Genomic DNA, 24,252 nt, shown 5'->3' on the forward strand with positions numbered 1-24,252 from the left:
TGGCTCCGGCGAACGTTCGTCCGCCGCGCCGACCGCGATGAGGATAAAGTAATCTTACTACTAGATTGACTCCTTCACGGGGGTATGGTCAATTCCAAGATTTTGAATAGAAACCAAAGAGGTATTCGATCGGCACCCTGCGTATCATGTATCACTCCAGCGTATATTTGAGTTTGACCATACCCCGTGTTGACCGTACCCAGTGAAGGAGTCTAGAGATTTTTGATTCGATAATGGGTGGCTAGTTCGTACGTGCGGTATTCACGAACAGATACCGAGTGTCGTCTTATTGGGCGGCATTATGACCGTTTGGATTGGGAGCCTTTCATGAGCTTGAGGATGATCATGAGAAGCTCGAGGATATGTAGGTATGTAGTACTTTACTACCACATACATATGTCGGACGCAGATCCTACTTAAAACAGTTAGTAAATACCTCTTCAATGTGGAAAAGGATAGAATTGGCCCGGCACCGCGGTGAGCATCCAAAGCGCTATCGATCGACCATGCCTGTGTGTCATACATATATCACTTATCTGTCGAGCTTGACCTACTATATTGCCAATGAACGCAGTTATGTGTTTGTATATAAGTACATGTACTTTGTAGGTTCCGCTAAATGTTGATTAAATACATGTATGTAGGATTTCCGGCATTGCCAGAATGTTGCTTTATGATTTGTAGTAGCTACATACGTGTAGCCTCTAGAGTTCTTTACATTAGCGAATATGAAGATCAATAGATCTGACCAACTATATATGTATTTATTCCAGCATCCGTCCTTTACTCCAGATCAATATTGCTCCCAGCAGGCAGAACGAAACAAGTCTACTAATGTTAATGGCAAAACACAGAACTCAATTTAAAATCACAATCACAATAACGTCAGCCGGAGCGACTATCGATTTTGATAGTACGCGCAAATCAAGGCGCTTGCAAAGTAACTGGAGTTGATTAATTGATGGTGATCCTCTCGACTTTTCTATAAATCTTCACGTCATCTTTCAACGTCTTTGTCCCCCAAGCCAAAAGTAGATCGAAAGAATACCCACTCCCACGATAGCATCAGACAATTTAGACCACCTCCAATACCAGGTCCGTACAACTATAGATGTCTACTCGTAAATTCCTGACGTTTCCGAACGCGACTGCTATTGCATACCATACAGAAAAGCGCCAAATACTTACCTTTTTGTATGCCATGCAATATTGGTCGTGTTCGGAAACGCTATGAAATTACGAGTAGATTCATTGGACTTTTGATGAATAGACGCCTTCCCTGGCCACCCGAACACCCCCCTCACCCGAACAGTTGAGTATGATTGGTACAGAAACCGTTACGCGTTGCTTTCTTTTTTGACGTTGAATGTTCGGGTGCATGAGGGGGGTGTTCGGGTGGCTAGGGAAGTCGTCTATTATGAAACCATGACCCTGCATGTAGGTATCTACTCGCGACAGGCATGAAGTACCCGAATATGCAGCTGCAAGTTTTTGGTGTATTTTTGACTTCTACTCCAATGGAAATTGCAGATTAGGACGTGCATTTTCGGGTACTTGTTACCTGCTGCGAGTACTCTAGTACTGACATTTGTGGACGCGACTGATATTGCATGCCATACAAAAATACGCCAAGCTCATGATTTTGGGTGTATGCAATAATGGCCCAGTTCAAAAACGTCAGTAGTTAACTATATCGGTGCAATTATTACCTATTGTACATGTATATAATATACTTGTTATAATAATTAAAGCTGATATAAGAGCCCCGACTAATAACTGAATTGATGGGTGATATGTCGCATCTGGATCTAGCTAGAGCTAGATACCTGTGGCCACGCACTCGAGCTAACTCTGTTTCTCTAGACCTGCTGAAGGTTGGATTTCCTGTCTTATAAGATGCCATCCAACCCCGAGTCAATGATAGCCATGTGGTTCTAAACTGGCCCCAAACTCCTTCTAGAGCACGTTTGGTAGCTCAGTCAACCGAATATCTCTATTCGGCCGATTACGTACCGCAAGATTGGTGATATAGGCATGTGATGGTACTATTCTTGAGCAAGACTTTTGCTAAGTTGCTACATACCAGTCTATCCAACCAACTTATCTCATGCAGCCTTGCATTGAAACCTCACGACATTTGCGAAACGGGCTCTAGATCTTAAGATCTTGTAAAGTAATCTATGGATAAATCATCCAATACATATAGTGAACTTGGAAAGGCCCGGGTACACGTAGCTCCGGTATATACATCCATTTTTAGTCTGGGCTCGAATTATACTAGACAGTGGAGGGATCCGGATACTACATTGAGTATATGTATGTACTCTACTGCTGCGTCACGTGCCCCTCCTCCGACATCTACCATAGCGTATCTATCTTCAATAAAACCCACTGTTCAAAACCCGCATGTCTAGGCCCACGAATTGATTCAAACAGCCGAGACAAATTCATCATACCATACTACATGTAGTACTCTTTGGTACTCATTCTAGGAAGAGCGTCGAAATTCAACATGAAAAGATATATAACGTCCGTGATACATGTACGCACCACAACACTTATAATTAAATATTAGGACGTAACATAACGCCAGCTTCTCTATCAGACAACATAGGTATATCACATGGATATACGTAAAACAATTTGTTTTAACTTAACGCGAGGGTGAGGCGTCGGTGCCGGCGTATGTCTGTACATGTACACTGGTGATTGAACGGCCGATTTTCTTTGTCAAGTATCACCCAAACGTATACGTATAGTCATATAATCTCAGTGAAGGGTAAACAGATCTAGACATGAGCCCTCACTCTCTTAAAAAGCCGGAGGGAAGAATTTATTTAGCTTTCATATATAGCTAGATCGATACCAACTATATAGTTATATGAGGGTGTCGACTAGTGTCGGGAGTATTTCATGCCTGTTCAAGTAGTATTTCATAAATAAAACCATCACTGGTTTGAGTACGGCAATCCGCTTTGCTTGCGGATTATTCCATAAATGCTGCGCGTATGATTTAGTAAGAGATAGGTTATTCCCACGGAAAGGGGGGGCACATACGCTGGTAAATCTGCCTTTGGTCCGGTTTCCTCCTTCAAATCCTTCAGGTGGCCGTCGAGGACTTTCAATACTTGCATATCAACACCGACTTTAGCCGCTAGATTGATACCGTGGCCGACGTCCTTTCTAGCCAAATCTACTGCAAAAAGCGGCTATAGATGGTTAATTGCCACCGGTTAGATATTGCAAAGGATAACATTAAGCTAGTTTTGGGTGAGACCCCGGGTTTGATGCAAATTATTATTGCGCATGGAGGCGATAGACCAGAAGTTCGATAAGCCGCGCGCGCTTGGAGGTTTCTTACCTACACCGCGCCTGTTTGCATCAAGCCCGGGGGTCCTACTTTCAAAACTAGTGTATACGTTATGTAGAAATGGCCATGAGTGTGTTACCTCATCACGCATATAATCGCCAGTCATCATTCGAGTAGAATACGCAGCATAGGGCCCCGGAAACATTGCTTCGAAAAATTTGTGCAAAGCTTCCGATCCCAGACCGGATTTCTCTGCGAAAACATGTCCCTCTGCAACGGTTTCAACCTGCCAATTCGCATTTATTAAGCTATTCGTCTGAAGAATTTGGAGGTCAAGAAATATTTAGCGAACTGTAGGTATATACTGACCATAGACAGAATAGCAGTGTTCCCTGTGATTTTCAGTAGGGTCGCCTTTCCAGGGCTCTGGTCGCGAAGATCTATTGTCGCACGGGCAGTACTGTAAAAAAGATTTGTCAACATGGTATTTCAGTGCTAAAAGATAGAATTTGAAGTGTACTTACACTCCTTCGCAATATGGAAGAATGCGGTCTACAGCTGCAGACGGGCCAGCGAGTACCACAATAAGCTTACCTAAATCTGCCATGAGTGGTGCCCCGAAGACTGCCTTAATGATTAGCCATTGGAGCATAAAAAAAATCAAATATTTTATTGAAAATACTTACTTGGAGCAGCGACGAATTCGGCGCCTCCACTACGCATTTTCTGTGCAACAGCATCCGATGTTTCTGGCAAGATGGTTGATGTATCAACGAATAGTTTTCCCGTCACACCACCTGATACCTGCAAGGCGGTATCAAGAACCGAGTTGACAGATTTATCATCCCCAAGCGAGGTAAATATGATATCTGCCGCCTTCACAGCTTCTTCAATTGATTCCACCACCTGCACGGAATCCGGGTTCTCTAAAGAAGCCTTGAAGTCTTGGCTGCGCTTTCCCGTGCGGTTATAGATAATCAATGGCTTATCAAGATTGGCTTTTGAGACGATGTTCTTAACCATTCCCTAAAAGAATTTTAGTATGCATTTCATTATTGCCCACAATATCAATATAATCTATGATGTATCTAGAAATATGCGTGTAGAGTGCTTTATAACTCCGATCCTTTCAATCTTTTGCAACTGTAACTGTAGATAACTGGAGAGCTTACCCTTCCCATGTTACCCAATCCAATCCATGCTAGCTGAGGCGCCATGATAATCGTAATTTTGAATGGGTTGTTGGGCCAAAGGTCGTTCGAGATGGCCTTCAGCAGAGCTTGCAAGCTTGGACAAACGGGTTGGGCCAAGATCATTTAAGACCCAATCGTTTAGTCACGTGTAATGCCATGTCCACCGATTTTCCCCGCGACCGGCAAAACGTCGGTAACTCAACGTCGGTATTCGGGCTCGTTACGATATAACTAATTGTGTAACTACTCTACAAATTTTTTTGAATTCCCCGGCCCCCCACCTGTACCTATTGGCGTTTTTAAACTGGGCTGCTATTGCATAGGTTACAACCTCCTGGCCATCGTTCCCGAGACCCAAAGGAGGACGGGAAAATCCTTCCATGCGCCGGCCGGCCGTTCTCAGCTATTTTGAATTAGAGCAATAGAATATTCTGGAAGTATGTATATATAACCTACTAGTACTCCGATTTATAGTATTCTTGTACTCAATTGTTGATAAGTTTTCAGCCTGTCTTGATGTTAATAATACTATTAAAAACAGCTGTTACGATTTGACCCAATCCAGTTGGTCATCCCCTGGGTCGAATCCCCGAACCTCAATCGATAGATAAGGGCACGTTTTGAAAATGTGCAGTTTTGTCCTGAAGTTTCAAGTACCTAAATGGGTGGTAACATCGGATGGGATTAGGACGAGTAAAAATCATGGTTTCGTGGACCAATTGCCCCCCCCCCCAAAAAAAAAAAAAAAAAAAAAAATTAATTCAGAATGTAATCTGCAATGCAGTTAGGAATCATGATCATTCACGGCCCGAATCCCCCATAGCCCAAAGATATCTAAGCAGCCAAATCAGAATCATGAGACAGTATCACAATCACATATCTTTAGATTTTTAATAATCGGCCGAATACCTAGTGATAATTGATTTCAGTATCTGCTAGGAAGTGCCATTAGAGTTGGGAGTCAGCGGTTACAATTAATTCTGATCATTCTGATAGCTCCCCCCAGCGAGCGCGCGCCTAGCACCCCCAATGTCCACAAAATGTAGTACTCTAACTAGTATGTAGGTGTGGATTTAGAGTGCTCTCAGCTATGGATCTAGCTATGTACATAACCTTTTATGACCGCTTTTCAGTACTACATGTATATATATACTTCAGAAAACTACAGTCACTTTTGGAGCAACGAAGAGCCTGGGGCAATGACGAATACTGGGTTTCGGCCAATCAATTTGCTAAATATCGGCCTGAGCGTCGCCCTGCCTGACTACCAATAGTCCTTGCTCGTCGTCCAACCAGTTTCGCCGTTGCTCCACAAGCGACTACACATGTAGTGCGCCCAACTATATTATACAGTAGTACCGCTGTAGAGGTAGCCTATCCCCTGGATGTATGAGACAGTGGGAAATCTCTCTCATGCATGAACGTTATGTGACCTTGAATTTAGGTAGTAGAGCGTCCGGGTAAGCAGCTTGCTGCCTTTGTCGGTCTCTGGGATACTTAATGGTGCTATAAAGTTCGCAGCTCGCTGCCTTACTTCAGTCAATCATTCCCTGGAAAGGCCACGCTAATGCATGAGAGAGCCCACTGTCTCATACATCCAGGGGATAGAGTACAGTCGTCCGCCGATATAACGAACATGCATATTCCAAAGTTTTCCGTTCGATACAGCAGTATAGCAGGCAAGTTTCTATGTGAAATTTAGATTCGGATCACCGAAACCCGTTCGTTATAGCAAATTTGTGGCTTTTTTTGGCTGTACCTACATGTATCTTGGTTTTGAACCTTGATTGGTCAGAAGGACGGGCCCTAACCCTGCATGGCGACCAGTCCACCCACTTCAACTTCAACTTCAAGCCAGAGCATTAGCTATGGGGATAGGGGGGGCCGCAAGGCTCCCATCAATTGAAAAGCTGTAAGGAGGTAGGAACTCTACATACATACAGTATCTCTGCAGCTGCTTTAGAGTAGCTATAGGTCTCGTTGGCAGGGTCGCCGAGGTGGTCGCCTGTTAAGCCCTACTCTTTCGTTGTAAATTATAAAGCTGTATGTAGCTCTACTTGGCATGTAGTTGCCGTACATCGCCAAGATTGAATCCCTGGAATAAGATGGCAATTACATGTAGCTCCCTTGGCAAGAAAAATGTATTGCCGGGCACCAGCCAATCCTGTTCCCTCAAAGCGTCATCCCGGGGGAATTGATAGTCAGTTATCAGCTAGAAGCTCTTTTTTTTTTAAGGGAAAAAGCATTGGTAGGGTACATCTATGTAGGTACACAGCTGCTTCTTACATATATAACCCCCCTCGGTCCGCCTGCTTTCCGTCCACTACCATACACTCTTCAAGCATCCCTCCTCTATACAAGTTCTCCAATTTTGCAAACTCTACTTGATACTCAAATTGACGACAACATCAACTAGAGCACCCATTTTGCATTTAATTTCTTTTTAACAACAACCATTTCTACGCACGGTCATCACAATTTGCGTATGCAAGATGATGCCAAGAATATTCACCCCCGAAGTCGTGAAGGACCCATGTTTCAGCAGCAGCAGCAGTCTTCTCCAGAACACCTTGTCCTCTCCTCTCCAGCCTACCTCCTCACAGCAGAAGAAATTGTACAACAGCTCGCAACAGATACAGACAATGGATTATCTGAAGAGGAAGCACAGCGCCGAATAACAAAGTATGGGCTCAATGAGCTCGAAGCCGGTGGTGGTGTCAGCGCGTTCAAGATTCTCATGGGACAGATATTCAATGCCATGGTTTTGGTAACTTTAATCTAGATTTGATATGAGCTCGGTAATAACTGTTTCTGACAATACTGTAGATTTTAATCATGGCTATGGCTGTCTCATTTGCGATTAAATCTTGGATCGAAGCTGGTGTCATTACCGCGGTGGTTTTTATAAACATCATTGTCGGCTTCTTTCAGGAGTATAGCGCAGAGAAAACAATGGATTCATTGCGGTCTCTCTCTTCTCCAACAGCTACGGTTATTCGTGCAGGCCAGTTGAAGACTATAAGATCTCTTGACCTCGTTCCCGGCGATATTGTTGAAGCCAAAATGGGCGACACAATTCCTGCTGATTTGAGGCTTTTTGAAGCAATGAGTATGTTCAAGTTTTCCTCCTCTTGGTGAAAGTTTGGCTAAGTCGTACTTTAGACTTTGAAACAGATGAAGCTCTCCTTACTGGAGAGTCTCTCCCTGTAGCAAAGAATGCTGGTGCATCTTTCAAACTCGAAGATGATGCTGGTGTTGGTGATCGTATCAATATGGCATACTCTAGTTCCACGGTCTCCAAAGGGCGTGCGAGAGCTATTGTTGTTAGTACTGGTATGAACACTGAAATTGGGAAGATTGCCGAATCTCTACGTGGAAATGATAGCAAGATACGCGATGTTTCGCGCGATGAGAGTGGTCATGCTACCTGGGGTGCCTATATAATGGCTGGTCTCTGGACTGTTTTGGACTTTGTTGGTGGTTTCCTCGGTACATCCGTTGGAACGCCTTTACAGAGGAAGCTCAGTTGGCTGGCAATCTTTTTGTTTGGCATCGCAGTAGTCTTTGCTCTTATTTGCCTTGCTGCGAACAGCTTTAGCAGTTCGCAAGAGGTTATTCTATATGCTGTTGCGTGAGTTCTCTTCACGCGCCGAGATTCTACAACAATTTAGCTAATTGTTTGACATAGCACTGGATTGTCTATGATACCCGCTAGTTTGGTTGTAGTACTTACTATTACCATGGCTGTGGGTACCAAGATCATGGTCCAACGTAACGTTATTGTCCGCAAGCTTGATTCGTTGGAGGCACTTGGTGCCGTAACCAACATTTGCTCTGATAAAACAGGTACCTTGACACAAGGGAAAATGGTTGTGAAGAAGGCTTGGGTTATTGCAGAAGGTATGTTAGGTCTCAAGTATAACTTTTATAGCCCTCTAAAGATTTTAAGGAACATATACGGTTGGCGAATCTACCAATCCAATCGATTATACCTCCGCCGAAATATCATTTACGGAGACTGCTCCCTATGATGCCTTTAAGAGTCAAGGGGCCGCCACAGAGAAAAAGAACGTATCACCGTTTAAACCTGCTTCAGAGTTTATAAACAGGAGCTTTCTAAAGCAGTACTTGAATGTGGCAACATTCTGCAATCTTGCAACAGTTACTCGTAATGAAGAGACACAGGAATGGAGCGCTCGTGGAGACCCCACTGAAATTGCCATCCAGGTCTTTTCTAGTCGATTTGACTATGGTCGCCGTAAGTTCACAAGTGGTGATGCGCCTTCGTGGACTCAAATATCTGAATACCCGTTCGACTCCGACGTCAAACGCATGACCGTCATATTCAGGAACTACAGTGGTAATATCAACAACGGATACGCAGAGTGGGCCTTTATGAAGGGCGCAGTGGAGCGGGTTCTCGAAGCCTGTACCACTGTCCAGCTCGCCAACGAAATCATTCCTCTTGATTCTGAGATGCAGCAAAGGGTGCTTAGAAACATGGAAGCTCTGGCCTCGCAAGGTCTTCGTGTTCTCGCATTGGCACACAGGCCATGGAAGATTAAATCAGATGATATGGGCCAACTCCCGCGTCAGGATGTTGAGAGGGAAATGACACTCCTTGGACTTATCGGTCTCTATGACCCACCTCGTGTGGAGACTTCCGGTGCTGTTAAGCAATGTCATCGTGCTGGAATTAATGTTCATATGGTCACGGGAGACCACCCACAAACTGCTAGGGCTATTGCAATGCAAGTGGGAATCATTCCGGCGAATGTCCATCTATTGGCATCAGATGTCATATCAGCCATGGTTATGACTGCATCACATTTCGATAAGCTCTCAGACGCAGAAATCGACAGGCTTCCTGTTTTGCCGTTGGTTATTGCTCGCTGTGCGCCGCAGACAAAGGTCCGAATGGTTGACGCCTTACATAGAAGGAATAAGTTTGTTGCGATGACAGGTGATGGTGTCAATGATTCCCCTGCACTTAAACGTGCCGATGTTGGAATCGGCATGGGTATGGCTGGAAGCGATGTCGCAAAGGATGCTTCGGATATTGTTCTCACGGATGATAATTTTGCATCTATTCTCAACTCTATCGAGGAGGGTAGACGTATGTTCGACAACATCAAAAAGGTAAGACTGAAATTTCTATAATGTCATTCAAGAACCAGTGACTGACCTTGCTGTAGTTTGTCTTGCATCTTTTGGCAGAAAACATCGCTCAAGCATGTACTCTTCTTATCGGGCTTGCTTTCAAAGATAGCACTGGATTGTCGGTTTTTCCACTTGCTCCAGTCGAGATCTTGTGGATCATCATGATCACCAGTGGCTTTCCTGCCATGGGCCTAGGAATGGAGATAGCTTCGGATGATATCATGATCAGACCGCCCCACAATGTGTGTATCTACAGAATCCTTCCTAGTATAGTAGATACTAACAATCTCATAGCGTAAGGTCGGCATATTTACAAAGGAAGTGCTCATTGACATGTTGGTCTACGGTTGCTGGATGGCAGCGCTCTGTCTTGCATCTTTCTCGATCGTGGTTTTCGGTTTTGGTGACGGCAATCTCGGGCATAATTGCAACAATCATATTTCCGACGAATGCATGCTCGTATTTAGGGCTCGAAGCACCACTTTCACTTGTCTCACATGGTTTGCATTGTTCTTGGCATGGGAGATGGTCCACATGCGCCGCAGTTTCTTCCGCATGGAACCAAGGCCCGCCCATATCTGGTCCTTATGGGCTCGTCATGCCTGGCGTAATCCATTCCTTTTTTGGAGCATTATGGCGGGTTTCATCACAGTCTTCCCGATCATTTATGTCCCTTTCCTGAATACCGTGATCTTCAAGCATGCCCCAATCACCTGGGAATGGGGTATAATCTTTGTTGAGTCTTTCTTGTTTTTCATGGGTGTGGAAGCGTGGAAACTCTGCAAACGAGTTTATTTCAGAAGATATGGCGACAAAGTTAAAAATCCTGAAGATGAATTGGGACGTGAGATGTTCACAAGGGACAATAGCACATCCGTGAGTGATGTGGTCTAGAGGGCAATCCCAACGACTACCGACTAAGTTTCAACAACTGTCTATTTTTTACTTTCTCTTCTAAAAACAAGCAACAATTTCTTCAATTCTTATCAAATCGTTTTGTTCAATCTCCACTCGACCCGCACTGTATGTAGCTACGCACCTATGTCAAAATTTGTCGTAAACTATATATATATATTAGCAACAGCTGTACTTTATACTTAAGCACACATATACAAACGAACTGCAGTAGGCGCTTAAGTGAGCATCTCGAATATCGATCAGCTGACATAAAAACCTCAGAGACTTTGGATGATGACTAGTTATGAGTTTGTACATAGTTATTAACTAGTATAAGATCATATCTTCCTGTAAATTCGCCAAGGATGTGTTGCTTATTATTGTCCTAGCCAGATCCTAGTCGACTAATCATTATTACCACCCTTTCTAAATGATATAGTTTCCTTATGGGCCAGGAAAGCTTTCTAACGTTACAAGTGTTGGATGGAACATAATCACAAGGAATCACTCGTCATCAACTAATTGATTGATTACTTTATTAATTGTATTCGTCATCAACTAAGCTTTTACAGCGAGAGGTAGAATTATTGTAAAAACCGGGGTGTAAAAACAGGGTTTAAGTGGCTGACTCGGCCAATAGGACTCTTCCCATACTTCTACAACAATTTTACCACACGCTGTACAGATGCAGCTTACTTTTTCGAATTAGAACAGTCTATGTATGTAGCCCATTTTGACATGTCCCACTCGATCCTCAGCCAGGCCTATAAATTTGTTCCAACGACGAACGTTGGGATAGTGTAGCATATTCTAGTAGAAGCAGAAGAAATTAATTATAGCTGCCAACTAGGCCACGAGACTATTTGATCATAATAGATCCGACGAACATAGTTGAACAGTTCTTTCACATACATGTACTTGCTGCAGGAGTAAGTTTCCGCCACCACTTTTGTGTTGCAACCGCATTTTCACGTACAAATCTGGCGGAAACTTATTCCTAATTTTCACGCTAGGAAACCTACAAATCCCACATCATTGAGGTCAAGTAACCCTCACTCTCATGTGAGAAGGGAGGATTTCCATAGGCCGTTTCAAGGGACAAGGCCCGCTTCAAGCACTTTTCAAATATTCAAAGTCCATTGATAACAGGAGCTATGTTCTATTTTACAGTACAGGTAGCCTCCCGAAGATTTCTGACATTGTAGATCCCTATAATTACCACCTACTTATTGCTATACTCTGGAGGTGAGAATAAGACTGTCCAAAGTAAATCAACGAACGGCCGCGGCATATATACATGTATGTACCTGTCAATACCCGGGAGGTGAACGCGTGCGTACGTACACGTACGACAGTAAACTGTTACTTTGACCCTGTACCACGGGCTTGATGATTAGGGCCGAAAGATTAAATTTTGAGAAGATAATAGTTTCAAGTTTGATAATCCAATATTCCACGGTGGTAGCTATATGTAATTATTTGGGGGGAGGGGGGGGCTACGAAGTCATTTCTATTTTTTGCAGTATTTGTGGGACAGGATATCATTGGCCCCTACAAAGCCAGGAGTGATGACGTATGCCAAGAAAATAGACCTACATCTTCCATGTTCAATGTCTTAAGTAGAAAATGACGTGATGCAATTCTACATCCCAAGTATTTATATAGGTGGCTCCGGGGGTGTCTTGTACATACTCATCGAGAAAATTATACAAGTGTCTGATCTAGGGGTTTGGTTTTCATCTGTTATAATGGGTGAATTAGTAAGGGCTACTAGGTTAATCATAGGCGTCACATTATGGTTAGTACCAATTCCTACCAATAAGGCTTGTTATTGGAAGGAGCTTTAGTACTAAAATTCCACTAGTCTAAGTGCTGGGAGCACATCGCTCTTCTGCCTATTCTCACCTCTCCTTCAAGACAAACTTGGCTATTCACAACTTCAAGTAAACCTCATATCCCTTGCCAGCGAAGTCGGCACACACATCCCAGTCCCTTTCCTGATGTTCCTGTCACAATATACCGAAGGCTATGGCGGCCCTGGAGCTGTGTCGGTCTTATCCTCAATCTCATTTATATCTGGATATTTTCTCGCGGCCTACGTGTTTATAAACCGCCTGCATTTTACGCTCATGATGCTGGCGTTTTTCTTTGTTGGCACGGGATTTGTGGCATTGCAGATATCAGGCCTGACGACTATGGTGGGAAATATGCGGTCCGTGCAAAACGCCTTGGGACTGGCTGTATTGCTGTTTGGAATGAGCCCTGTCTGGCAGGTTCAGGTCGCTGCTAGGGTTTTTAGGAGGGATGAGGATCAACAGCTAACGACGGAAAGTTTACTTCTCGTGCTGGGTATATTTCTTGGCACTGTTTCCATGTTGGGAGGAGCTGGACTGCTGTCTTTACCGGAATGGAGGAGGACAAAGGGTGTAGGAGCTGGTGAGGAGGCGGAGGAAGGCCTATTGGACACAGAGGCGGTAGACGTAATTCAAAACGACGCTGTCAATTCTAATCATCAGCAGCAAGCATCATATGGATCAACTAACAGCAATGACGTTCGGGAAAATGAGCCCATGAAATTGACATGGATAAGTCCCAGCACTCGTGCCTTTCTCAACGACAGGAATGCCTGGTTATTTGCACTTGCAATCTTCCTCAGTACTGGCCCAGCGCAGACATTTACAAATAATGTAAGTGTCTATTATACCTTGATCCTTGAACTCTATGTATTTACTTCTTCATAGTTAGGAACACTATTACAAACAACGTATCGCACCAACTTGAGTACCAACTCCTTAAATGCCGCATATCAAGCCTCTATCTTGCATCTTAGCGCAACCATCACTCGCCTCGCTGCAGCGTATTTCAATGGTCATATCGCTATTCCCACACCTTCCAAGGAAGCAACACTTAAGAGGCCTCCTAGGTATAGGATACGCTCTAAGATTAGTGTTTTAGTGACTTGTTCACTCGTTATGACGGCTGGACTAGCCGTTCTTGCATCGGGCGTTGTTCAAGGAAATGGTCGATATTTTTACATAGTGAGTGTATGTCTTGGCACTGGCCATGGGTATGTATTACTTCTGTCTTCATCACAACCAAACTAATCGCCGCGCCAAAGCGCCGTCTTCAATATACCCCCATCAATAACCTCCACAGTATGGGGTCCCAAAAGTTTCAACAGTAACTGGGCAGCCCTCAGTTTGACTATGCCATTGCTTGGTGTCAGTTCATACTCAATCTACATGGGCTGCCGGTACGACATCGTCGCGGATGAGCAAGAGGGATACGGCACATGCAATGGCGTAGACTGTTATGATGTGACGGTGATAATTATGGGGGCCAGTATGCTGTTAGCAATCTCTTTGTGGATAGTTGTTGGGCGAAATTGGAGGATGAGAGGGATCGTAACTTAGCTATTGATTCAGGCCTGAAGTGCGGATGAGATTTTGAGCCAATTTGAGGTATATATAAACTACTAGTGAGAGTGGCCTCCAGCCGCATATAAAATTAAACATCAGTTCGAGGAACTGCTGATATCTAAATTTATAAAGGAAAGTATATAAAGATCTAGAAAACTCACAGCTCTGTTGTGTGGTTTGAAATAAATATCAATTCCTCGCACGCAGTCGGACCACCTAGGCGGCATGCTAGGCCCCTCCTTGCTCGTTCTATTGATGGAAAATATGAAGATTTATAACATTAATGGTCAGAGGGGCTATTATATATCATGACAGAACTCGTGGTTTGATGATTTGGAAAAACATGCCTATCGTCTCCCTTAATGCACTCCGCCTCCGAGCTACACACAATTAATAAATTATCAATCAATCAATCCCTTAATGCACTCGAACCCGGACCCTAGTGGAATCAGTTCTTTGTCTATCGACAGCTGTAGCCCATCGGACTATCCCTTTGTCTGTCGATTGCTGCCCCCCTATAATAGAGAAATTAAATTTGTATGGGAGATCTGTTAGTAAAGCCACACTAGATTTGCTTTTTCTTGAGTGGGCAGCATTTTGTCGACAGGCGAAGGGATAGAGATGGGGGGTCACTACATGTAACCAGCCAATAGAAACCTTTCGTGATGACAGAGATACCTAACTACTCTATTTAGGCAAGATGAAAAACGCTTATGGTTATAAATTGATAGTTTGATAAATAACTGAAATGCTTATAAGTCTTGGGATTGAGCGCATAAAGTAGTTGTGTTCTGCCCATAACTTATGTAACGATGGCGAGGAGAGAAGAAAGAGGACACATACAAGTGCAAAATGCCGAGAGAGGTAACGGAGCTGCTATTGATTATGCATATAGCGCAACCATCTGTCATTAATGCTGATCTGATCCAGATACAGCCGTAGTAGTACATGTATATAAGGCTTAATAATAATAATAAGATAACCCGGTAACCTCTCCAATGCCAAGGACACCAGATACTGTCTAGGCACAAGGAAATGGGGACTCTTTGAGATTGGTATCTGTCTTTAATAATTAATGCTTAGCACGCAATGCTCTAGCCTGGTTTTGTTTAGCATATTTGAATCCTTATAACGTTGTGTGTGATAGAGACGAGTGATATCCCATGATCTTGGTATTCAATAGAGTTTTGCGCTTTCCTGGATGATCTAATATTTCAACGACGACTTCCCTAGCCACTTGGATAGTCGGTGATGATTGGTGGAGAGGAGATACAGAAGCCGGTTATAAGGTTGATCTTCTAAATTAACTGTCCGAGTAAGGAGGGTGTCCGAATGGCCAGGGAAGCCGTCTAACCTTAGCTCAAATCGAGTTTGAGTATCAACCAGCCGCAACCATTACACAACATATAAATTTTATATGATAAAAATGGTAAAAAATTAACTACCTACCCCCATCCCTTTCATCGTCCTCATCAAATTCAAATCATAGCTCTCGGATATTCAGGCTCCTCTCCCTGCAAGATACAAATTGCATGAATAACAAACTACAGAAATAAAATAAAAAGCATTAAAGCATGAAGGAATAAATCATCCATCCACGATAGGTTTACATTTAAACCCCAAGAAAACGACTCAAATAATTAATGAAATTAAAGGTACTTAACCCCCCACTAATAACTCATGAATTAGTACTATAGGCGTGATCAATCTCCTTTTTGTACTTTTCAAGAATCCCTCTGCGGTTCAGTTTCTGGGCACTAGTGACCAATTGCTATCCATTCATAACTATATTAACGATATGCCCTTATGATTTCCAGGAAGTGGAAAGACTTACGTTCTGTGGGGTCCATTCCTCATCGGACATAACAACACCTTGAATCAACTCGGCACCTGCAAGACCTCCCTTCCTACCCGATGCGATGAGCTCCTTAAGCACGATGCTGTTTAGTTTGGGGTTGTGAACGAGGGTTTCAAGATCTCCCTCGATGCCATTATCGCCTGCAATCTTCTTAAGAGTGGCTTCGACTGGAACGATGATCGCAACGGGCTTTGTCTTCGTTACATCCGCATAAACGCAGATATTAGCTACAACCGCGGAGGCACGGTAAAGGGACTCAAGCTAAAAATAAGATCAGAATTTTGCCACAAAGTTCACGCTTGTCAGTGGCTTGATTACCTTTTCCAAAGCAATATATTCGCCGTTGATGGTCTTGACTAAGTTCTTCTTACGGTCAATGATCTTCAAGTGACCATTTGCATCCCATTCACCAATATCTCCAGTCTTGAACCACCCATCTTCATAGGCTGCCTGTGTCTCCTCTTCATTCTTGAAGTAGTGGGAAGCAACTGCATCTCCACGAATCCAAATCTCACCCTGTTCGGGTTTGTTTGCAGTGAAATATCCGGCGTCTGCAAAATCGACAAGCTTTATCTCAATGCTCGCAGGCACAGTCCCAAGACTTTTGGTGTTCCATTCGCAAGGATCCATGAGGGCACCCATGCTATATAATATGATGACAGTCAGAAAACTGAGAGAAGAGTAGTTCCTGGAAAGGGGAACTTACGCAGAGGTTTCGGTCAACCCATAGCCAATGATCATAGGAGCAATGGTCATACTGATGAAGTGTTGAGTCTCTGGAGCGATAGGTCCTCCTCCGCTCATAGTTACCCTCAATCTTCCACCAGTCGCCTCTCTAATCTTTTTAAAGATAAGTGAGTCCAACACGCCTGCTCCGGGAATTCCGGATTGTAGCATGAAATTTTTGAGTGACATAGCTCCCCAGAAAAGCCTCTGGCTCAGAGGTGGCAGAAGTGACACCTTGTCAACAATACCTTTCTTGACTGTTTCCCATACAGCAGGAACTCCAACGAGGATAGTGGGGCGGAATTCGGTAATATCACCCTTACAATTACGCATGGATCTATCGGAAAGAGTTTTAGGACTTCCGTAACCCATTGTTCCTCCCCAGAAAAGACAGGCATTTTCAAAAACATATTCGAGAATATGAGCTAAGGGAAGGAAGGTGAGCAGGAAATCGCCGGGGCCGATATAAGGACCAACTATCACCGTTACACCAGTAACTAGAAAAAAGTTTCAACATTAACCCTGCGTGAACTGTGATAGTTTCTCGGATTGATAAGTACTGTACCTGCAGCGATGACATTCTTGTGGAGAAGTGGTACACCCTTGGGAGTACCGGTAGATCCAGACGTGTACATGATACCACAGAGATCTTCTGGTCCAGCAGGGTTTGGCTCGACGGGATTTTCTTCTCCAAGCTTGCAAAGCTCATCAAAGCTTAGAATTCTAAGCTTCTCGAACTTAGATTTCAACGCGTCAATATGATCCTGTTCGACGACGCCTTCGCTGTTGTAAATAACGTAACGAATTTCCGTCGCCTCCTTTAGCGGATTCATAAGCTGAGGCAAGAGGTGAGGGTCAAGAAATATGGCTTTTGACTCGGTTTGTACAAGCGAGTGGGTGAGTCCAGATTGGCCAAGGGTATCATATGCAGTGACAATTGGCATCGACTGGGAAGCGGCACCTATATTTACATCTCAGCAAGATTATTAAATAAAGTTTAAAAAGAAAACACTAACCGTGTGAAATCCCAAGCCAGTTTATGCTATATTCCAGTAAGCGTAAATTTCCCCGAAAGAGCGATGAATTCAATGTCACCCTACCTAGTAGCAGCGAAAATTTGAACACGATCTTCCTTTTCAAGGCCAAGAGCCCTGAGTCCAGAACCAATTGTGTTCACACGAGCCAAATACTGGTTGAACGAGATGTACGAGTACTCGCTCATTTCGTAATAAAGCCATTTTTTCGGAACTTCTTGTTCAACCCCATCGACCATTTTCTTGACCATTTTCTGCTCCTCATGAAGTTTGATGAGCTTTCGGGTGCCGAGGGCCTGTGCATCTCCAAACTTCGCGGCTCCACGCTTGACGATGTCGTAAGTGGTCCTAATGTCCTCTTCCATTCGGCTTCTTAAACCGTTGATGGAACCAGGATGACGACGAGGAATGCCCTCGCCTTCCTTTGGAGTAACATTGGGGACTTGGACGTTGAAGGGAGGTTTTTTGGAGATGCACGGTTGCAAGACCTGTTTCTTTTGGCTGGCCATGACGACAACACCTATGACGCGTGAAGCAAAAGTATAGTATTGGTAGTTAAAGACGGAGGTAGGAAGTAGTCTTCGTCAAAAAAGGGACAAAACTACTTGAATGACTTCAATTACTGCGAGTGAGTGAGTAAGAGATGAGGTCGTGGATACAGGAAGGTCTCTTGGTTTACGGTGGGGATGCTGATGCTTTATGTAAGTGAAGGGGGTTGGCAGCACTTAGGCGAGACTGCACCAGTACTAAAAGCAAGAGTGCATTGCTTGTGGCAACTGGCCACGCATACAGCGAGCGACCTTCGGCTTCCTAGACGTCGCTCGTTCAAACAGCGTGATTGGTGCCCTTTGACCGTATCCCAGTAGAAACGGAGAACGCCAGCCTACTTCGGTATCAGATGTTACTAGCCCTGGCTGGTATTACCAGTCAAGTAGGTACGTGTAGGTAGATACATCATAGAAGACTGCAGATGTCCAGTAGGTAGAAATGTAATTTCCTTTGCTTTGCACTGGTTGCGTAAAATTACACTGTTTCCTTTGTCGAGATCATGTTTCTCGGCAGTCGCACGAAGGCTCACTTCGCGGAGTCACGATACCCACACACTCAGCTACAAGTCATAATTAAAGTGAGGATATCAAGTTCGTTCGTTCCCAACACTTTTCGGGGCGTAATAATCAGTAACTCTAGTACGAACCTAGGTAGCACAGCCTGGCACCTGAACCTCGGAACCTGTGAATCTTAGACCTTCATACATGTAGGTACATGTACTCGGAGCAGGTAAAAAGTACCGGACAATGCAAGTTTTGTCTCTGGGCTTTTTTGCAGTAGCTCACGCCTAGCACGCGCACCCATTGGTGAACCAAAAACCTGCATTGTCCGGTACTTTTTACCTGCCCCGAGTATGTCAATATTCCATTCCATGATTGAAAGCCCGTCTCTAGGAATCTCCCTGTGTGTGTGAATGCGGAGTAGCCAAGAAACCTAGCTTCTTGGTACGGATACTGCCGTCATACAGCCCCCTGCAGTTACTCGTATCAGTGGTATCATGGGGACTTTGTTTTTGAGAATACATGTATGTGCAGTTGGAATCGGTTTTTGTAGGCTTTCGGGGATTTTTGTAATATGATACAGATACCGATACACCCGTACCCGTTGCAAATAACTACATGTAGCTCAGTAGAACACAACAGACACGCGTGCACGGGTTGCTGGGCGAATCAATCAAACACAGTCTTTACAATCTTCAGAGAACCTGAGTACATGTAATTAGCTGCAATTATCACTTGCTAGAGAGCATATGTTATCGGTGTGTAATACAGGAAAAAGCAATTTGGGTGATAATTGTGAACATGCATACTAGCTCTGGGCCAGTTGATACTCTATGTTTTGGCACAGACGTTTTCAGAAAAGCCACAGACTCGGCAGCCATCTCGCGATCGTCGACTACCCATACGCTAAAGTAAAAACCCCACCATCCCTGGACAGGGTTCCCCAGAGTCTCCTTCGACACCCCACCAACTGAATTGAAAAGGCTGAGATTCCTCGCCCGCATGACTGTTGAATCATTCCTGTCGCTCCTCGGTGAAGAGGTTGTGGATGTCTATGAAGGTTGCCTCCCCAAATTCCCCTAACCCACTATCTGTTGGTTGAACTAATACTGGTGCTGACGTTCGAGGTCTCGGCGCCAGAGTCCATTCTCCTCTTTTCAACAGTTCCATCTTCAAGAAACCTTGGCTTTCTGGACAGCAGTGCTTCTTCGATATCTGTGACCGCTGCTGGCCAAGACCTGACAATTTATCAGTCCCCAACACTCTTATCTTCCACTCGTCAAGGAGGTACAACAGGTGCCGGTATGTTTGCGCGGGTTAGCCTTGGAATCAAAGCCTAGGACCCATAACCTACAAACCTTCGTTAACTTTGAATTTTACATCCAGGGCTGCTGACAATATTTTGCGTATAGTCCTATGGAAGGTCACCCCTATATTTGCGGAATGGATATGTGACAAACATAATATCCTCTTTACCCATGGAGTCCTTACGGCATCATCATCGGTTTTAGAACTCGGGGGTGGTTCAGCAGCCGTCCTTGCACTGACGCTGGGCACACGGGTTGGAAAATACTACCACAGTGACCAGGAATACGTTATGAAGCTTGCTCAAAAGAATTTGGATGAGAATTTACCAGAAACAATAAAGTCACCATCAAAGCGGCGGGGCAAAGTTACAAAGACAACTGGCCATATACCGAACATATCAGCAATTTCTTTAGACTGGGAGACTGATGATGTTCGATACCATCCAGCACTACAAGCTGGTACCTCATTTTCTGCTGTAATAGCCTGCGATACCATATATAACGAAGCTCTCATCAAGCCCTTTGTAGATACCTGCATAGATGCATGCTCTCTATCTCGAAGCAATACAGAATCGAATATATCCCCAGCAGTAACAATAGTCGCTCAAGAGCTCCGATCACCAGAAGTCTTCGAAAATTGGCTTGAAACATTTCAAAAAGCATTCCACACATACCGCATCCACGATGACCATCTAATCCCTTCTTTGAGGTCTACATCAGGATACAGTGTACATGTTGGAATACTTCGCTCTGGGTTGGAACGATCCTAAAGCTAAACATTTCTTTCCCATATTGCAGAGTACTTACCCTTACATATCCCTCTTTCTGGCATTCTTCCTAATCAGCGGCGATGCAGCGTAGCCCGCCGCAAAGTCTGCCATGTCGTCCTCTGAAAATACTGCTTCTGGATTCATGCTCATTCCAGAAACTAGGGATAAGTTTGGTAACGGCGAGCCACCAGCCGGTGTCAGAATTGGGGACACGGCTATCTTCGGTCGAGACTTAAAGACGGAATTATAGTCCGTTGATCGTAAGAGATCTTCTTTACGAGTTGGGGAAGCGAGTGGAGCTTTTATCGGTGTAGAAAAGTTATCTCTACGTGAATTTAAAAAAGATGACTGCTCGCTGTTCTCATACTGTGTGCTCTGCAGTTGACCGATGTTAAGTTTTAATCTACTTTCATCCATCTCAAACGTGTCATCCAAGGCTGGAGGCCTAAAAGCGTGCCGCTGCTGGTTTCTCTTGAGTGGAGATGGCTTCTCTGGCGAAAAGTTGGTTGCAGCCATAGTTGACACAATCTAATAAGTCCTTGTAAGTTTACATTATCAATTGATTGCCAAGCCCTATTTACCTGTTCTGCTAGAAGCTCATCGTCCCCAAACCCCTCGAATCCCAACGAATCCCGCATTCGTGGCTTGCTTTGTGGTGGTGGCAGTGGGGAAGCAGGGTCTACATGACTTGATTGTAGATTAGGAATGACTATTGACCCCTCGAACTCACTGAATCCCTCATTTTCGTCATCATTATCCTGATATAAGGCATCGCTAGGGGTTGTTGGCTGCGGCTCGTAGTCCTCAATTTGTTGGGAAACCTTTATCAAAGGATTATCCTGGTGGTCATAGGGCCTTTGTAGAGGTGATTCGGACATTTCAATATCTGATTCGTTTCCATATCGTGAATAATCGGAAATCAATAATTCACTTTCTGGTAATTCACTATCAGGCATTTCCTCATCCCCGTCCGTGTCCTTTCTTTCAAATCCCGGTACTTCCGTTTGAATTGCCGGCCTACTTGGCACTGGATGGAGCCGGTACTCCGGTGAAACAGTAGCTACTTCGCGTCTTGCAGGTATTCCGGCCGCCGTTAAGTCTTCACGCAAAGCGTCCATGAGTTCGGTATCTGGCAAGACATCAGTTGGCAGGCTCATTTATACTGGTCGCTTGTGATGAAACCATACATTCGTTCCTCTGACCATCCATATACCCATGGGCTATTTTTACTTGGCCACTGTGCAGGCTCTGTAATAGGTCAGTCATGGGATGCAGGCAGATGTAGGGTAATGTTATGCAACTCGTGATACCGACCTGATGTTGGTCAAAAACCACCTTCAAGCATGTCTTCTCGTTCGGAGCATCCGATCCAGCCTTCGCCTTACCAGGGAGGGTTGTAGAATCAAATCTTGGGGTTGCCCTCAGAGCCTCCTCTCTTATTTGACGTAGCTCTCTCAATCTATTCTTTTGCTCTTGGACTTGCTTCTCTAGTGCTAGAAGGCTAACGTCTCCATTTCTCACGCCGACCAGCCCGTTCTTGAAATGATGATGCTTGCTCAACGCCTTGTGAAATGGCAGCTCAAAAAATTGGTCTCTCATGTACTCTGGATCGCCTTTCAATAAAATTTCGAGCCATCTCTGATCACCAAGCCAATTATTCCTCCATTTGCGCAAAACCTCTTCTTCGTATCCCCTTGGGAGAATCGTTGGTTGATCTCTAGTAGTCAATTGCGACAGGGTTTCTGAAATTACCGAAATCTGTAACTCCTTGGAGTCTAGAAATGCGGCGAATGAAGACCATTGCGATTTTGACAAACGGCGTGAATGGAGAAGACGTGTCAGTGATGATTCATGTGCTAATATCAAGGCCTCCAGAGCTTTGGGTGAAGGGGAAAGCGAGGATGCTTGTTTATAGGCTGTGCTCATACTAATTAGCTCCAAAACACATGGGAACCGAGATAGCGATAGCAATGACTTGCGCTACTTCTTGCCGAACGCACCGAACGTTTTGCAAATTGCATTTTGGATATCCCCCTTCTCGAGTTGATTTCGTAGGACATATGTGGATAGTGCTAGTAGTAATTCCTCGTATCGATCCCCAGAGCAATCGTCCAACAGCGTCCGCCGAACTAGAACGTTTCCCCCTAATTGGCCATTCTTCTTGAGATCCGAGAGCCATTTAAAGACGGCGTTGCGCAATTCACGCGACTGGGCGGGTTCGAATATTGGCCAGCATGTATCCAACCTCTGGTATTGATCTGGAATCAGCATGATTTCCTTGTTTATTTTGGACCAAGCAGTAAGAGTGGAAGCCGCATACGATAGCACATTCCTCTGGGTCAAGGATGTGGAATAGGTGATAGGCAATGTGCTCGAAGGCTTTACCCTTGTTTTTCAGCGAGGTGAATACGTCGGAAGTGATAGGGAAGGATTGCTCGGGGTCATTGTCATAATCCAGAAGCTGTAGATTTGTGAGGAGTAGCGAGACGGCAGTTGAAGGTGACTTCATTGGAGATTTGCACGATCACGACTTGCGGCAAGGTGCGGGATGACGGAGAATGGGGGGAGGTGGTGAGTTATTGTTGGATACTGCCGGTATATCTAGATGGATAGTTGGGGCTCAGCTGAGATATGAAATATATGAAGAGTGCAGGAATTGAGGATTACACACACTGAATTATCTCAAGCACTGATATTGGTGGCTGAAGAGATCTGGGGTAGGGGCTGGCTGTGGCTCTCGGCTCGCACATGGCATACCAGTTAACTGAATTGGGAGAACGTGCTCTAGAGGCCTGGTGTGAGACATTCTGTAAAACGACATGTAGTACACTGAAATACGCCATACTCTACTATGATGTAATGAAGGTAAGTACAAGTAAGTGCTTAAGCACTTCATATATTTTCTCTACTCTAGTCATAGACTGTTTTGTGTTGATTTATGTGCATACCTACATGTAGTCTAGGAATAATAGTATTGGGGATATTCTGCTCTAAGTACTTAACATGGTGAGTAGATTTCTGCTTGTAGGGACGAGTCTATTTAGGTAGTGGTTCAAATACATGTACTTCTTTACAGGTACTGATGTAAGATCCTAGGGCCCAGAAGGCCACTCTATAGATCTCGAGTACATGCATTAGCATGTGTCGTTGAAATTTACTTTGTTGAGTCGCTTCATAGTCTGTGCTGCAGGTCACCTCACAAGTTTGTAGTGCATGTAGGTACTCCATCGAAAGGCCCCTGTCTAGATGCTCCCGGGAACAAGTATGCTTTGCCTATCGCGGCAGCTCTTTTATATGTAGTATACTTCATCCTTCTACTTTAAATGCTTACATCTCTTTCTTATAGGTCTCTCTCTCCCGCTCCTCTTCATCGTTTTCTTCCATCGGTTCATCAATTCATACCCACTACGTTAATTCTCGTCGCCTCGAATTCTGCCCCAGCAAGAATTAAAATACCCATTCCGATTAACCATGTCAGAGACTTCACGTGAGTGCCTCCCCGCAATAGACAATGAAGATCTCGGGAGCC

At 44.4% G+C, this 24,252-nt stretch overlaps 6 protein-coding genes across 6 annotated transcripts; 3 read left to right on the forward strand and 3 right to left on the reverse strand.

Annotated features, from left to right (window-relative positions):
* Positions 1–2,948: 2,948 nt before the first annotated feature.
* On the reverse strand, positions 2,949–4,527 carry H6S33_001687 (uncharacterized protein; the record flags this gene model as incomplete). The annotated part of the gene is made up of 7 exons (XM_044833042.1): positions 2,949–3,000; positions 3,058–3,209; positions 3,450–3,626; positions 3,680–3,770; positions 3,835–3,934; positions 3,997–4,336; positions 4,483–4,527. The coding sequence occupies 7 exons, from the start codon at positions 4,525–4,527 to the stop codon at positions 2,949–2,951; spliced, it is 957 nt and encodes a 318-aa protein (XP_044693748.1).
* Positions 4,528–6,988: 2,461 nt separating this feature from the next.
* H6S33_001688 (uncharacterized protein) lies at positions 6,989–10,557 on the forward strand (the record flags this gene model as incomplete). The annotated part of the gene is made up of 7 exons (XM_044833043.1): positions 6,989–7,270; positions 7,330–7,612; positions 7,666–8,134; positions 8,192–8,403; positions 8,453–9,642; positions 9,699–9,905; positions 9,958–10,557. 7 exons carry the CDS (start codon positions 6,989–6,991, stop codon positions 10,555–10,557), a joined length of 3,243 nt encoding a protein of 1,080 aa, XP_044693749.1.
* A 2,135-nt stretch (positions 10,558–12,692) lies between these two features.
* Positions 12,693–13,341, forward strand: H6S33_001689 (uncharacterized protein; the record flags this gene model as incomplete). The annotated part of the gene is made up of 2 exons (XM_044833044.1): positions 12,693–13,247; positions 13,306–13,341. 2 exons carry the CDS (start codon positions 12,693–12,695, stop codon positions 13,339–13,341), a joined length of 591 nt encoding a protein of 196 aa, XP_044693750.1.
* A 2,316-nt stretch (positions 13,342–15,657) lies between these two features.
* Positions 15,658–18,106, reverse strand: H6S33_001690 (uncharacterized protein; the record flags this gene model as incomplete). Its single annotated transcript, XM_044833045.1, has 7 exons — positions 15,658–15,750; positions 15,814–16,098; positions 16,156–16,480; positions 16,544–17,060; positions 17,129–17,524; positions 17,580–17,605; positions 17,664–18,106. 7 exons carry the CDS (start codon positions 18,104–18,106, stop codon positions 15,658–15,660), a joined length of 2,085 nt encoding a protein of 694 aa, XP_044693751.1.
* Positions 18,107–19,648: 1,542 nt separating this feature from the next.
* H6S33_001691 (uncharacterized protein) lies at positions 19,649–20,723 on the forward strand (the record flags this gene model as incomplete). Its single annotated transcript, XM_044833047.1, has 3 exons — positions 19,649–19,706; positions 19,787–19,948; positions 20,059–20,723. 3 exons carry the CDS (start codon positions 19,649–19,651, stop codon positions 20,721–20,723), a joined length of 885 nt encoding a protein of 294 aa, XP_044693752.1.
* A 39-nt stretch (positions 20,724–20,762) lies between these two features.
* Positions 20,763–23,232, reverse strand: H6S33_001692 (uncharacterized protein; the record flags this gene model as incomplete). The annotated part of the gene is made up of 6 exons (XM_044833048.1): positions 20,763–21,251; positions 21,305–21,852; positions 21,911–21,971; positions 22,038–22,639; positions 22,724–22,970; positions 23,044–23,232. The coding sequence occupies 6 exons, from the start codon at positions 23,230–23,232 to the stop codon at positions 20,763–20,765; spliced, it is 2,136 nt and encodes a 711-aa protein (XP_044693753.1).
* Between the last annotated feature and the right edge of the window lie 1,020 nt (positions 23,233–24,252).

The sequence above is a fragment of the Morchella sextelata genome (genome assembly GCF_020137385.1).
Source record: "Morchella sextelata strain SCLS chromosome Unknown scls_11, whole genome shotgun sequence".
Lineage (NCBI taxonomy): Eukaryota > Fungi > Ascomycota > Pezizomycetes > Pezizales > Morchellaceae > Morchella > Morchella sextelata.